This window comes from Apodemus sylvaticus, chromosome 12 (genome assembly GCF_947179515.1).
Source record: "Apodemus sylvaticus chromosome 12, mApoSyl1.1, whole genome shotgun sequence".
In the NCBI taxonomy this organism is placed as follows: Eukaryota; Metazoa; Chordata; class Mammalia; order Rodentia; family Muridae; genus Apodemus; species Apodemus sylvaticus.
In genome coordinates, this window is record NC_067483.1 from 90,839,545 (window position 1) to 90,852,436 (window position 12,892).

Genomic DNA, 12,892 nt, shown 5'->3' on the forward strand with positions numbered 1-12,892 from the left:
AAATAGACCAATCTCATATACAAGAATTCCAAGATTTTATGAAGACTCCAGCTCCTCAAGGGGTAGAAAATGTAACTCTTCCCTCTGTGAGCCATGCATAGTGGTTTAATATATAATAGAAAGCCTCTCTGTTTTCTCTGCAACTGTTACACGAAACTGAAGTAAGTTTACTGAAAAGAGAATTTTTAAAAAACAGAACAAGATCTAAGAACCATTCAATGAGGACAGAATTCATAGTTGGTCTACCTGTGCTAGAGGGCAGAGCCCAGCCCTTTGACAATAATCCAGTATTGAGAACAAAAATACTCTTCCTATGCCTAGAAGAGTAACCCAGGGTTACAAGCTAAAATTCCATAAGACAAGCCACAGTAGAGTCCACTTCCCTGACTCCTACTTCCACTTGAGCTAACAGCATGGGCAAGTTGCCCTCACTTAGCATCCTTCAAAAGCCCAACTGCATTTCCAGTGAGCAGCTAATCTTACCAAATCTTGGTTCTTGATGTTCTGCTCTCTCTCAGACTCGAGCTGAAGACGAAGGCTTTTGGCTTTGTCACCCAAACTTACATTAGTTTCTTCAAGTACCTTGATTTTATCCTCAACAAAAACAAAGACACGAAGATTAGTAAGACTTAATCTTTCTGTTTACTTTCACGTGTAGAATGCAGTTCTCCCCTAAGAGATGTTTACCTTATATTTAACAGCTTCGTCAGAGAGAATCATGTTTTGCTTCTTAGTTTCTTGAATATATTTCTTTGACTCCTTGATCTGTGTAAAACAAGGTGTTTAGGGTTAAGTTACAACTTTGAATTAACTACAAATTATAGTGCTACCCAAGTCATTTCCAAGTGGACAGCCTGTTCCAGATAACAACTGCTTACATCTCTGATGGCTCATAGGAAATGATGACATAAAATATCAATCTTTAAAATCATAAATGGAATGTTAAGACAAACATTTAAGCTGGAATGGGGGAGGAAGTTAGAATAAGTATACCTTTTGTTCATAACTTGACAATTTTTGCGTAAGTTCTGCATTTTCTTTCTTGATATTCTCCAACTTTTCAGAAATTTGTTTCTCAGTAACTAAAAAGAAGGGAAATCTGTAAGTCTGTGAGTCTGAGATAAAGCCAAATGCCCCAGTGTATTAGCAGCAAAGGCCTGGTGCCTGGCACTAAGAGAGGGAAACCTTGCTTTGCACGACTGTTATACCCTGAAAGGCAGTCTGTAGTAAGTACAGTAAGGGAGTAAGAATATTAAACCTTAAGAAGTGCAGTGTGCAGACTTCATATTTAATTTAGAGATAAAGAATTTAAGGAAATGCTATTACTTGGTCCCATCTCAGAAAATGAGATTGCTTTAAATGTGAAACTGAGAACAAAATACCAGCTCCCTCCACCATCCTGGACAGCATCCACTCAGATGGATTCAGTGTGTGTTTAATCCTCCATCACCCTGAATGCTGTCTGCTTAAATATGGATTTAGTGTGCACTTAATGTGTGTTTGTCACAAGAAAGAAATCTGCACTGCATCAACATGCACACTTGATCTGACCTTGGTAATAACCCTGCTCTCCCCAATCCCTCAGTCTGCTCTCTGTTGCCTATCTCAGTTGGCATCACCATGGTTCTACCAGCCAAGATGGTGAGCTAGGGACAGTAAACTTTCCAGAAATTAATAAAGCAATTAGATAGTAGACATCATGGTATCTATGTCTAGATTACAGAAAACTCGCATCAAACACCAATGCAGAGGTTTAATACAAGGGAAAAATGAACCTAAATATTTACCTTGATATACTCTACTCTTTACCTAGAAAAAAAGAAATAAAATTAAGTTTGTTGTCAAATAATTAGCATATTGTGGTTAATATGGGAGAATCATAAACAAATGAGAATTTAGTAACAAACTTGGTTCAGTATAATGAATCCATAGTATTTAAAAATAAGGAAAAGTTGGGCTGGCATGATGGCTTAGCAGGCAAAGGTGCTTCTCACTAACCCTGACATTCTGAGTTCCATCCCAGGATACACATGGTGCAAACAGAGAACCTGCAAGTTACGCTCTGATTTGTACATGTGCACCATGGCTCAAATGTATACACATAAACATAATCTTAAAAAATTTTAAAAAGATAAGGCTAAAAGGCTTTTCAAATGTAATTGGTACTAATACTTCATAAATAGCCTCAATAGATTAAAAAATTATAGCTAAAAGTATATTTATAGCTCTAATTCAAGAGCACCAATCTTAAGATATTAGCACTGATATTTCATAACACACGTGGCTGCTAGCTTAGTAATAATAAACACATCAATATTCTGTTTACTTGGTATCATCTGATAACTGAATAGCTAGAAGAAACTCTAGAAATTAGTGTTCAGAAAGATGTCAAACAAAATTCAAGGGAAAATCTTTGTCTTTAGATATACATCTTTCACTCACCAGAAAATGCCCTAAAAATACTATTCAAAGCTGTCTACCTGTTGAATTAAGGAATAATGTGGTAGGATTGGGGCAGTAGATAAAGCACTTGCCATGTCAGTGTGAGGACCTGAGCTTGGATGCCCAGAACCCATGGGAATGGTAATATGTAATCCCAGTGCTCCTATGGTGAGATGGGAGGTGGCCAGTATGAGTCTCCCAGAATCCTTCAGGCCAGCAGCTTGCCATATATGGTGAAGAACAATTAAAAAGAAACCTGGTCCCAAAAAAGAGGAAGGCTAGAACAGACACCAGGGGTTGACCTTTGACCTCCGCACATGCACACTTACACAGACACACAGAGATATAGACATGCATACACCTGCACACAAACACCACAGACACACAGAAAAACTAAAAACAAGTTAGGAATCTAATAGAGCACATCATCTGACTTCCATGACTAACAGGTACAGGTAAAAGGGCATGTTTCCAGAGGAGACGTACAAGAAAGCTAACAGCTAAAACTGTTATTCCCATCAGGAGAGCAATGAGCTCTAGATCTATAAAGCTGAGATAGTAACTGGTACAGAAAGATTTGCTAAATTTACATTTCCTAGTAAGCCATGGTCTCACTCTGTAGCCCTCGCTAGTCTGGAACATTCTATGTAGACGAAGTTAGCCTGTAGTCACTTGCCTCTGTCTCCTGAGTACTGGAATTATAGGTGTATGCTGCAACACCTAGCCCAAATTTCTTTTCTTTAAAAAAAATTTGCATTATTTATGTGTTCATGTGTATGGGTGTGCGTATCCAAGGGCATACATATGTACACGTGGAGGTCATAGGATAACTTGTGGGTGTTGGTTCTTATGTCCAACTAGGTTGTGTCCTGGAATCACATTGAGGTTTTTAGCCTTGGCTGCAGGCATGTTACCTACTAAGCCAACTTGCTGGCCCACTAAATTAATTTGGAACTCAAAATATATTTCTCCTTTCAAATGCTATTTATTGTATATGTTTGGATGTTTTGCATGCATATACATATATGTACCCCATGCATGCCTAGTGGTTGTAGAAGTCAGAAGTGAGCACTGGAACCCGTGGAACTCAGGAATAGATGTTAATGAACCACTGTGTGACCACTGGAGATCAGATCTGCAAGAGCAACAAGTCTTGAATCATTACTGAGCTATCATCTCTCCAACCCTTGCAATACTACCATTTCTAAGTGGTGAACTTTAAATCTTATTGATATAAAACATGTATAATTATCTTGTTATAAGAAAATGCATTCTGGCCAGGTGGTGGTGGCGCACACCTTTAATCCCAGAACTTGGGAGGCAGAGGCTGGTGGATTTCTGAGTTGAGGCCAGCCTGGTTTACAGAGTGAGTTCCAGGACAGCCACCAGAGCTACACAGAGAAACCCTGTCTAGAAAAGCCAAAAACCAAAAACCAAAAAAAGAAAGAAAGAAAAAAAAAAGCATTCTGGAGCTGGAGAGATGGCTCATCAATTAAGAGCAGTGGCTGCTCTTTCAGAAGACCTAGGTTCACTTCCAGCACCCACATGGCAGATAAAAACTGAATGTAACTCTAGTTCTAGGAATTAAAACAAAATAAACAAAAAACTTCCAACACAGGGAATGGAATGACTTTCTCTAATTCCATAGCTTTGCCAATCAGTGAATAAGCTTTTCTTATCCCATTTCACCCAAACTAATAAGAACAGCTAAGTTGGCAGAAGCAAAACCAAGGTATCTTAGGGAAAAGACCAAGGTTCCAAAGGTGAATGTGTATATCTGAAACACAAATTGTGCTCAGGAAAAAAAAAATGAAAATGTAATAATGTGTCTTTGGACACCATATAATCTGTAACTCCAAATAAAAGGGATAGTTTTTGAGTTCCACAACATATGATCAAACACCAGAAAAGTTGGGAAACATATAGAAAGAGAAAGACCAAGGCTTGGGAGATGGCTTCAGGATTAAGAGCACCTCCTTCCCTTGCAGGACAGGAGTTTGTCCCACACCGACTTGAACTCCAGCTCCAGTGGGTCTGAGAGGCTCTTGTGAGCTCCCCAGCCATCCACATCCACATCTGCATAGACATACAACATATGATGAAAGACACTGAAATGACCTCATTTGCTAGCTGTGTATGTCACTGCACGCACTGTACTATTTGCAGTGTGTGTGTACATTTAGGACATGTGTGTCACTGGGATATACTTTTTGCAGTGTGCATGCATGTGTTTACGATGTGTGTCACTAGGATGTACTGTCTGCAGTGTGTGTGTATGTGTTCATGACATGCGCCATTAACATCACTTTCAAGACACAATCTGTGATTCATCCCACTTCCCACTAAGTCACAAGCATCTGCTGCTCCCAATGTCACTGCACTCGTCAGATATCCCATTATATGCATGTATATTAGGTTGCTGCAAGTTCCCACTCCAGTACATTATCTTCCAGGGATGGCAAGATAGCTCAGCAGGTAAGGTGCCTGTTGCCTGATGACGTCAGTCAGATGATGAGTCCAATCCGTGGGATCCGTGTAATGCAGAAGATGAGAGCCAGTTCCACAAAACTGTACTCTGAGCTTTCATGGTGTATGTGCAGGGTGCACACACAGAAACACACACACACACACACACACACACACACACTAATAACTAACTAAAAATAAAGACTGTCTCATTAAACATTCTTGTATAAGATCTTTAATGTATGATTGATTAGTTATTTCTTTCAGGTAGATTATTAGACAAGGTATACTATTTAAGAGGATAACTATTATCTATCATACCCCATTTTTAAAATTTCTGATACATATTATTAAATTATTTTTTAGGATGGCTTTAAAGAATCCCCAGTTGTACTTACAGTGAACATATGTCTCCCCGAATGGTATAGGAATTTTTTTAAATCAAACTTTGCCAATCAAAATTATAAATAAATTATCTTGTTCTCTTAAATCAAGATCAATACAAAGATTACATTAAATTATTTAACAAGGTTAGCTAGAATTATAACCATTAATTTGTATTCATGTAGTAATTAAAAATAAATAAGTAAAAGGGCCAGTGATTACAAAATACTCCATGTACTTTTGAGTCATGTGATAATATAATTTAATTTACTTACAACAAGAATAGTTCTCCAGGAGAAAATTGCAAATGAAACAATTCCCAGGACTGCAGTAATGATCACAGGCTGCCACGGTAGTCCATAAAAGTCAGGGCCAGGCTGAACATTATCAGGCAATGTGGCAATTAGCTGAAGCAGACAGATTAGAAATAATGGAAAACTTTAAAACATTCACAAAGAATCCTCACAGAAATTCTAAACCAATGTCCATCAGGTAAGTACTCCAGGCCATCTCCAACAACCCAACTTCGCGAAATCAGGATGTTGTCAGTCTCTTAATTTGTTTGATTTGTAGAGTTCTCAAGCAGAGATTCTAAATACCTTTTAAGTTGGACATATATTTCCAGTTTCTAATAGGCTCTGCTATATTGTGTTGTCTATTATATAATTAGAAATTCCCCGGATTATTCTTTTAGGTAACTTTTATTACTTTAAAAAGCACATAACACCAAAGTTTTAAATATATGAGGAACTTTTGTGGGGTGCAAATAAATCCAGTGTGATAATTCTCCTAATTTTAAGTTATTGGCTACATTCTTACATAAACAAAGGCAAGTGATGAATAAGTCCAGACAACTCTTGATAATCGGTTTAGAGGTTAGGCTCTCAAATGCGGCTCAATGTCTTAGCTCTGTTTCCGTAAAGGCAGTATTATACACCTGCCCACTCCACACTTTCACTGCCTGATAATTATAATATTGGCCCCACCCCTCCGACACTGCCTCAAGGAAAGGACTCCACCACGTAATACATTGCCTGTCACTGTGGCAGTGCTCTCTGAAAACCCGGCAAGCGACCAAAGTGTCCCACAGGGCAGCGCGAACCACGTCCCGCCGGCCTTGGCCCCTCTCGCCTCTCCCTCTCCGGGACAGTCGCTCCGACCACTCGCTCTGCCCAGCACTGGTCCTCCCACCCCCCACGGCTGGGGCCCCTCCCTGGGACTGGGGACTGTCACCTCTAAGAGCTTGGCTATGAGGGCTGCATAGAGCACCGAGAGGGGCCCCAGCAGCTCGGGGTCCCCCGGGGAGGCGGTGACAGCAGGCACGGTGGCAGGCAATGAGTCCATCGTGTGGGAGCAGCTGCGCGGAGACGACGCTTCCTGCGGACCGCACCGAGCCGGCTTTCACCGCTTCCGCCTCGGGAAAGACCGGCTCCGGGGGGCGGACACTGGGAATGAACTTCGCCTTCCCCGGCCGCAGCACCTTCCGCACCAGGCCTCCGGGGAAAACACGTCATCAGACACGGCCGAGGAGCGACCTCAGCGCACCCAGGAAGCCAGTGAGCGGGGAGGGTGTGGCGGGGCGGGGCCAGGGCTAGTGTGGAGCAAACCAACCACGGAGCGGGCTGGGGAAGCCGAAGAATCAAAGCAAGGAGGTGAGGTGGGGGAAAGATGGTGCGTGAAGAACCATTCACAGAGTGAGGGGGGAAAGAAAAGAGCATATGACTGGGCAAGGGGTGAGGGGGGTTCACTTGATGGAGAAGTTTGAGGAGCTGACTAAAAGAGTTCCAAGTGAGAGCGGCGGTTGGGGGCGGGGAGAAGCACAGAGAAAGCACAAGAGAAGGCAGAGGATGAAGGGAGAATAACCCTTAGAGGTGGACAGAAGAGTCCAGTGAGGAGGGAGGAGGGACCAGGGTCCAAACTGAGCAGAAGAGATACAGTGAAGCACAATCCAGACGAAAGAGGACGCTCACCTGCCGCAGGGCACGGGGTTAACGTAGCCAAGGGACTATCTAGATGGGTTATAGATGGACTCTGGGAAAAGAGACAGCAAGGCCCGACCAGAGACACGGAAGGGACTGGTTCTGGAAACCCAGACAAGACCAGAGATCTCCAGATCCCTTCTGAGGGGTCGTGGGTCAGACTGGCTTCTGGGTAAGGCCTTCCTTCCTGCCCACTGCAGTCTTCCTCTTAGGGCTCTTCTCTTGAACTCTGTGGCCTATAAACAGCCTTATGGAGGAATTCTGTCATTACCAAGTCTGCGACAACATCCTCATTTTCAGGTCTCTCGTTTTTAAGGTTACATGCCTTATGGAAACGGACAAGGGTAATAAATAGCCCAGAAATCATATTCTTAAAGTTGAAGGCAATGGGGTATTTAATTGGAGCGGGGCTCTGAGTTGCAGAAGAATAACAAAATGAAAAAATAAAAGAAGGCAGGCTCAGTTCTAACCCAGGAATACAGATCATAGGACAGAAAAGAAAACCCAGAAACCTCCACACACAGGAGGTTGAAGGCAGTAAGACTGCTGTGAGTTGAGGCCAACATGAGCTACAGAATGGGTTTGCTGGGATACAAAGTAAGACCCTAGAATAGGCAGTGAACTAAGATAAGGAGGTGGCGGTATGTTTCAGCTGCTAAGAACTCATACAGCACTCGCAGAGGCCTGGAGTTAGGTTCCCAGAACCCTGGTGGGCAGCTTGCACTGCCTGTCACTCCAGCTCCAGGGGATGCAAGCCCCTCTTCTGACCTCCACATGCAACTGTAACAATATACACATACTCTCACCCGTGCAGACACATACGAATAAAAATAGGGTCTAGAGAGATGGTCCAATGGTTAGTGCAGCAGTTAAAAGCACTGGATGCTCTTCGAGAGGACCTGGGATTCAATCCCCAGCTTTCAGATGGTAGCTCACATCTGTTCATAACTTCCATTCTAGGCCCTCTTCTGGCCTCTGTGGATACCAGTCATACACACAGTGCACAGGCACACTGTAGTATACAGACATACATGCAGGGAAAAAAAACTGGCCACATACATAAAATAAAAAGAAAATAAGATAGGAATGATGGCTCACTCTTGCAATCCTGACACTTGGGGGGCTGAGGCCAGAAGACTGATAGAGCTTCAAGGGTAGCCTGGGCTACAGAAGTGGCTTCTAGACTGATTGGGATCACAGGATCTCAGAACACCAACAGCAATAGCAATTGTACATGGTGCTAGGATATGGTTTCCATAGAACATTAAACAAACAAGATGGGAAATAAGAGTATTGCCCACTGAGAATAAGATTAGGAACTGAATATGTTTTAGGCTCTGACATCATAACCCTTAGAGAAAATGAAATATGCAAAAACCTGGTATAAGACTTGTGCTTTCACAGAGAGTCTAAGAGACCTAAACCCATTTCGCGCATTTTTCATTTCTATATGGCAAAGTCAGAACTCCTCCCAGGTTTGAAAGCAAACTGCTGCTATCTGATGCTGTACCAGGTTAGTCTCTCTGCTGTTTTTTGAAGGTTTCCATGACAAAGTGTTAAAAAGCTGGGCATGGTGGTACACACCTTTAAGTCCGGGACTCTCAGAGTCTGAGGCCCTCCTGGTCTACAGAGTGAGTTCAGAACAACCAAGGCTATGTAGAGAGACTCTGTCTCAAAGAAAAAACAACAAAACAAAGCAGCAGAAAACCCACAAACCCTAAAAATTTAAAACAGGGTAATATAAAGAGAAATTTTGAGTCAATATAAAAACAAGTTAGCCACAGAGAAGAGTGTGTGGTCCTAACAGGCAGGCTCACACTAACAATTCCTGGTACATGCAGGGAAGCAGGTCCTACTGGAGATGATCACATTCGGTGACTTCAACCAGTCTCAGATAAATATGTTTTCTACCATTTATGGTTCCTAGATTTTGGATAGAGAAATAAAATCAGGAATGTATATATGGCATAGAGGTAAGACTGTCCAGGAGAATAAAGGGGGCTATGACGGTGAGAGGGGGGCAGAGGGCTGGTGAGATGCTGAGCACAGTTATTTACTTGTATGAACCTTCGGAAAAAAATAATTTAAAAGAAGAATTACTAATGCAGACAGAACAAACGACATGTCAGAAAATCATTGTCACTTGTGAGACACTGTGACAGTCATCTTCCAAAGTCCCTTCTAATTTTAAGATTCTAAAATATCAGCTAACAATTGACCCATGAAACTGACCCTTGGTGCTTCAGTTCCCCTAATCAAAGCAGAACAAATTTGCCTTCCCTTCCAGATAACTGTGCTCCTTGCTTGAAACTTCATATTGCCTCATTTATAGGTCCCCAGTTTTTCCATATAATCTTACCCTCATGAGCCCTTGAAAAATCAGGACTGTAACTTACAGGCACTAGTCCTCTCCTCCACAGTGTGGGATGTAGGATTGAACTCAGGTAGTTAGATATGACAGCAAGTGCTGTTCCCTGATGAGATTTTCTACTAGCCCCCATATTAGAATCTTGGATTACTAGCAGATGCTTTGTGCATATTGAGCCAGAATCTTGGAACACTGTGTCCCTCTTGCTTTTTATGTGTATGTCTTCCTCTGTCACCCTACAAGTAGGCGCCATATTCTCTACCTTATCTGTGTCTCTGAGACCAAGAAGAGAGAGTCCTGTCTATACCTAGAAATGTGAGGAAGACAGTCTTCCTTCCGCATTCGACCACTGACTCCTTGAGATGCTGGAAGGATACTCGTGAGCCTGGTTCAGTCACTGGAAGCCTCCTAACTGTGACAGCTCAGAGCCACCACACCTTTGCCAGGTAGCTGCCACCAACACAAGCGACCATGGGGAAAGACAAAGATGGATTGGCTCTGTTCCGTCTCATCAGGCAGCCTCTCTGAATTTGCTGGGTATTCAGCATCTTTGCACTGCCCTCTGACCGTAAAGAAGAAGCAGGAGTGGGAGGAAATTCCACAACGTGCCGGACGCCTCCCCAGACACTTTACACTGCCAATCACTTGGTTGTTGCAGTAGGAATAGTTTTTATTTGCACTTTTCAGACAAGGAGGCTGAGATTTAATGTTTAGTTATTTGCTCTTTGACATCTTACAGAATGGAACAGTGGATGGCAGAGATGGAAAGCGAAGTCTGGAGGACAGGAAGGAATTAAATGAGGGGCAGAAAAGCACAGTGGAACTAGTTCTGCATTTTCTGTATCACAGATTATGGATTAAAACAGTCTGTGGTTGTTTTCAAATGATTAAAAGTGAGCTGGAGAGATGGCTCAGTAAGCAAAGGTGTTTGTGCCAACACTGATAACCCGGGTTTGGTTCCCAGAACCCATGAGGTAGAAGAAAAACTCACTCCTGCAGGTTGTCCCCTGACAGTCTCCTACATACATATGTACACACTCATGCACAAACATTAAACAAATGTAAGAACATTAAATGTAAGAACATTTTAAAAAATCAGAGGAATCATGGACATGAGCACTGCCCTGGTCATTATCCTGATTTGATCGTTATGTAATGTACACATATATCAAGTTACCATAACTCACATCATAAAGTTGTACAGTTGCTATGCTCCAAATAAACAAGGGTTAGTAATTTGCACAAACCTTTAAACTGGGATTTGAAAACAGATTTCCCTGACTTAAAACTGTTTTACAGAAAACATCAACAGCAGAACTCTATTACACAAGCCTCAACATCACAGGCCTTACAGGAGACCACTGTGACAGAGATGACACTGGGGAGTCCTGACATCACTTGACCTCCAGCCTGGTCCAATTTAACCTAGAAAAAGTCCAATGTCCACATACGCCACGAGAGGGAGCTAAATCCTACAAACTTGACTAAGACTCCAGAGATGTTAAATGTCTTACTTGGATCCGGACTCTCTTCAAAAGGATTAGTTTGAATAAACATTTTGCCACGATAGCTCTTTCTAGGAAATAGATCTGACCTACCTCTACTCTGTTTCAAACCTTCAAAGGGTACGTAACATGGACAACTTAACAGAACTCCTCAGGACACACCTCCTTCCACAGGCAACTCTGCTTCCCTAGTCTCCCAGCATCCCCTTTCTCCATGCTTCCCTTTCTAAAATGTGCTGTCTCTTCTGTCCCTGTTGCGCTTCCCCCGGTCCATTCTGTTCAACAACAAACCATGTTTCTTAATCCACATGTCAGCTAACTCCTAACCTTGTTTCTCCTCTACCAACCATGACAAAAACTGTATCTTCTGTTTGAAGTGAACATCCCCAGCTCCCTGGGGTACTAAGAGGTCCCAGGAGACTCTGCTTTATAGGTGTGTACGTGCCCAGCCCTGCCAGGGAATAAACTCTTGTGTGCTCCTAAGGGCTCCTAATTAAAGCCATCCACCTGCGGCTCATTTCAGGCGGCACCTTTAGAGGATAGGAAGCCAAGTTCATCAAGATATTTTAAATTCTTCACTCCAGGCACTTTCAACTCAAAACATGTTGCAGATCAAGCCAAGGTAGTGGCTCATGTCTACAGCATCAACACTTAGAGGTATTAGCCAGAAGATCAGTAGTTCAAGGCCAGCCTTCGCTGCACAGGGAGTAAGGCCAACCTCACCTATATAAGACCGGCTATCTTCAGCCCTTACGCATACCCCCCTCCCTGCAAACACCCCAGTATTAATCAGTGTTCTAGCTGAAGAAACTATATCAGACTTACCATCTTACTTAAATAAAGGATGAAGGAATACAGGGAATCAAATGCACTTCCCAGAGGTGGGACAGCCGCTGGCTCCTCTGCAATTGTCTCTAGTTGTTCTTGTACATCTCCAACCCTGACAGGACCACCTTCCATTATAGGACCTAAAAGGGGGCAACAGACAACATATTTTCTTTTGTGCTTTAGAAGAAGAATTTTTCTCTTCATTTGAATGTTCACAGAGTGCCCTCTAAATATCAGTCACTAATTGTCATGGTTTGAATATGCTTTGGCCCAGGGAGTGGCACTATTAGGAGGTGTGACCTTGTTACAGTAGGTGTGCTACTGTGGGTTCGGACTTTAAGAACCCCATCCTAGTTGTCTGGATGTTAGTATTCTCCTAGCAGCCTTCAAATAAAGATGTAGAACTCTCAGCTCCTCCTGCACCATGCCTGCCTGGATGCTGCCATGCTCCCACCTTGATGATAATGGACTGAACCTTTGAACCTGTAAGCCAGCCCCAATTAAATGTCCTTATAAGACTTGTCTTGGTCATGGTGTCTGTTCACCTAAGCATAGAACATTTGAGACTCCTAAGGAAAATTGCACAGAGAAGAGCAAAGCCTCTAGGATCTTAACTGGATCCATCAGACCCTTCAGTTATAAAAATAAGATCATCCCCAGTCTGCTTCCAGGTACACCATCAGATCCCGTGTCCATTCAGGGGAACTGAAAACAAAACCCAATATTTAAACATTATTCATGTAGACAGAATTGCCAGGCAAAGCTTGCTTTTAATCCCTGGGCTCAGGAAGCAAAGGTAGAAGAATATCTATGAGTTCAAGGTCAACCTGGTTTACAGCGACCAGCACTATCAAACAAAACCATAGAGACACACTCAGAGTCAGCAAATTGACTTGGTAATGGCAGAACACTGTATTGGA

The 12,892-nt window shown here is 42.6% G+C and overlaps 1 protein-coding gene across 4 annotated transcripts in view; it reads right to left on the reverse strand.

Annotated features, from left to right (window-relative positions):
• The window catches only part of Mia3 (MIA SH3 domain ER export factor 3), a 41,259-nt gene that overhangs the window by 11,318 nt on the left and 17,049 nt on the right, over positions 1 to 12,892 (reverse strand). For 2 of the 4 annotated variants that reach the window (XM_052200069.1, XM_052200072.1), the window contains exons 6-11: positions 11,970 to 12,112; positions 5,568 to 5,699; positions 1,788 to 1,809; positions 994 to 1,082; positions 688 to 765; positions 484 to 594 (exon numbers count right to left, since the gene is read on the reverse strand). In XM_052200069.1, coding sequence (XP_052056029.1) covers positions 484 to 594; positions 688 to 765; positions 994 to 1,082; positions 1,788 to 1,809; positions 5,568 to 5,699; positions 11,970 to 12,112 — 575 coding nt within the window. Of the gene's footprint in view, positions 1 to 483; positions 595 to 687; positions 766 to 993; positions 1,083 to 1,787; positions 1,810 to 5,567; positions 5,700 to 6,525; positions 6,805 to 11,969; positions 12,113 to 12,892 lie in introns of those variants that run through there. The other 2 variants (XM_052200070.1, XM_052200073.1) reach the window with 1 other exon arrangement.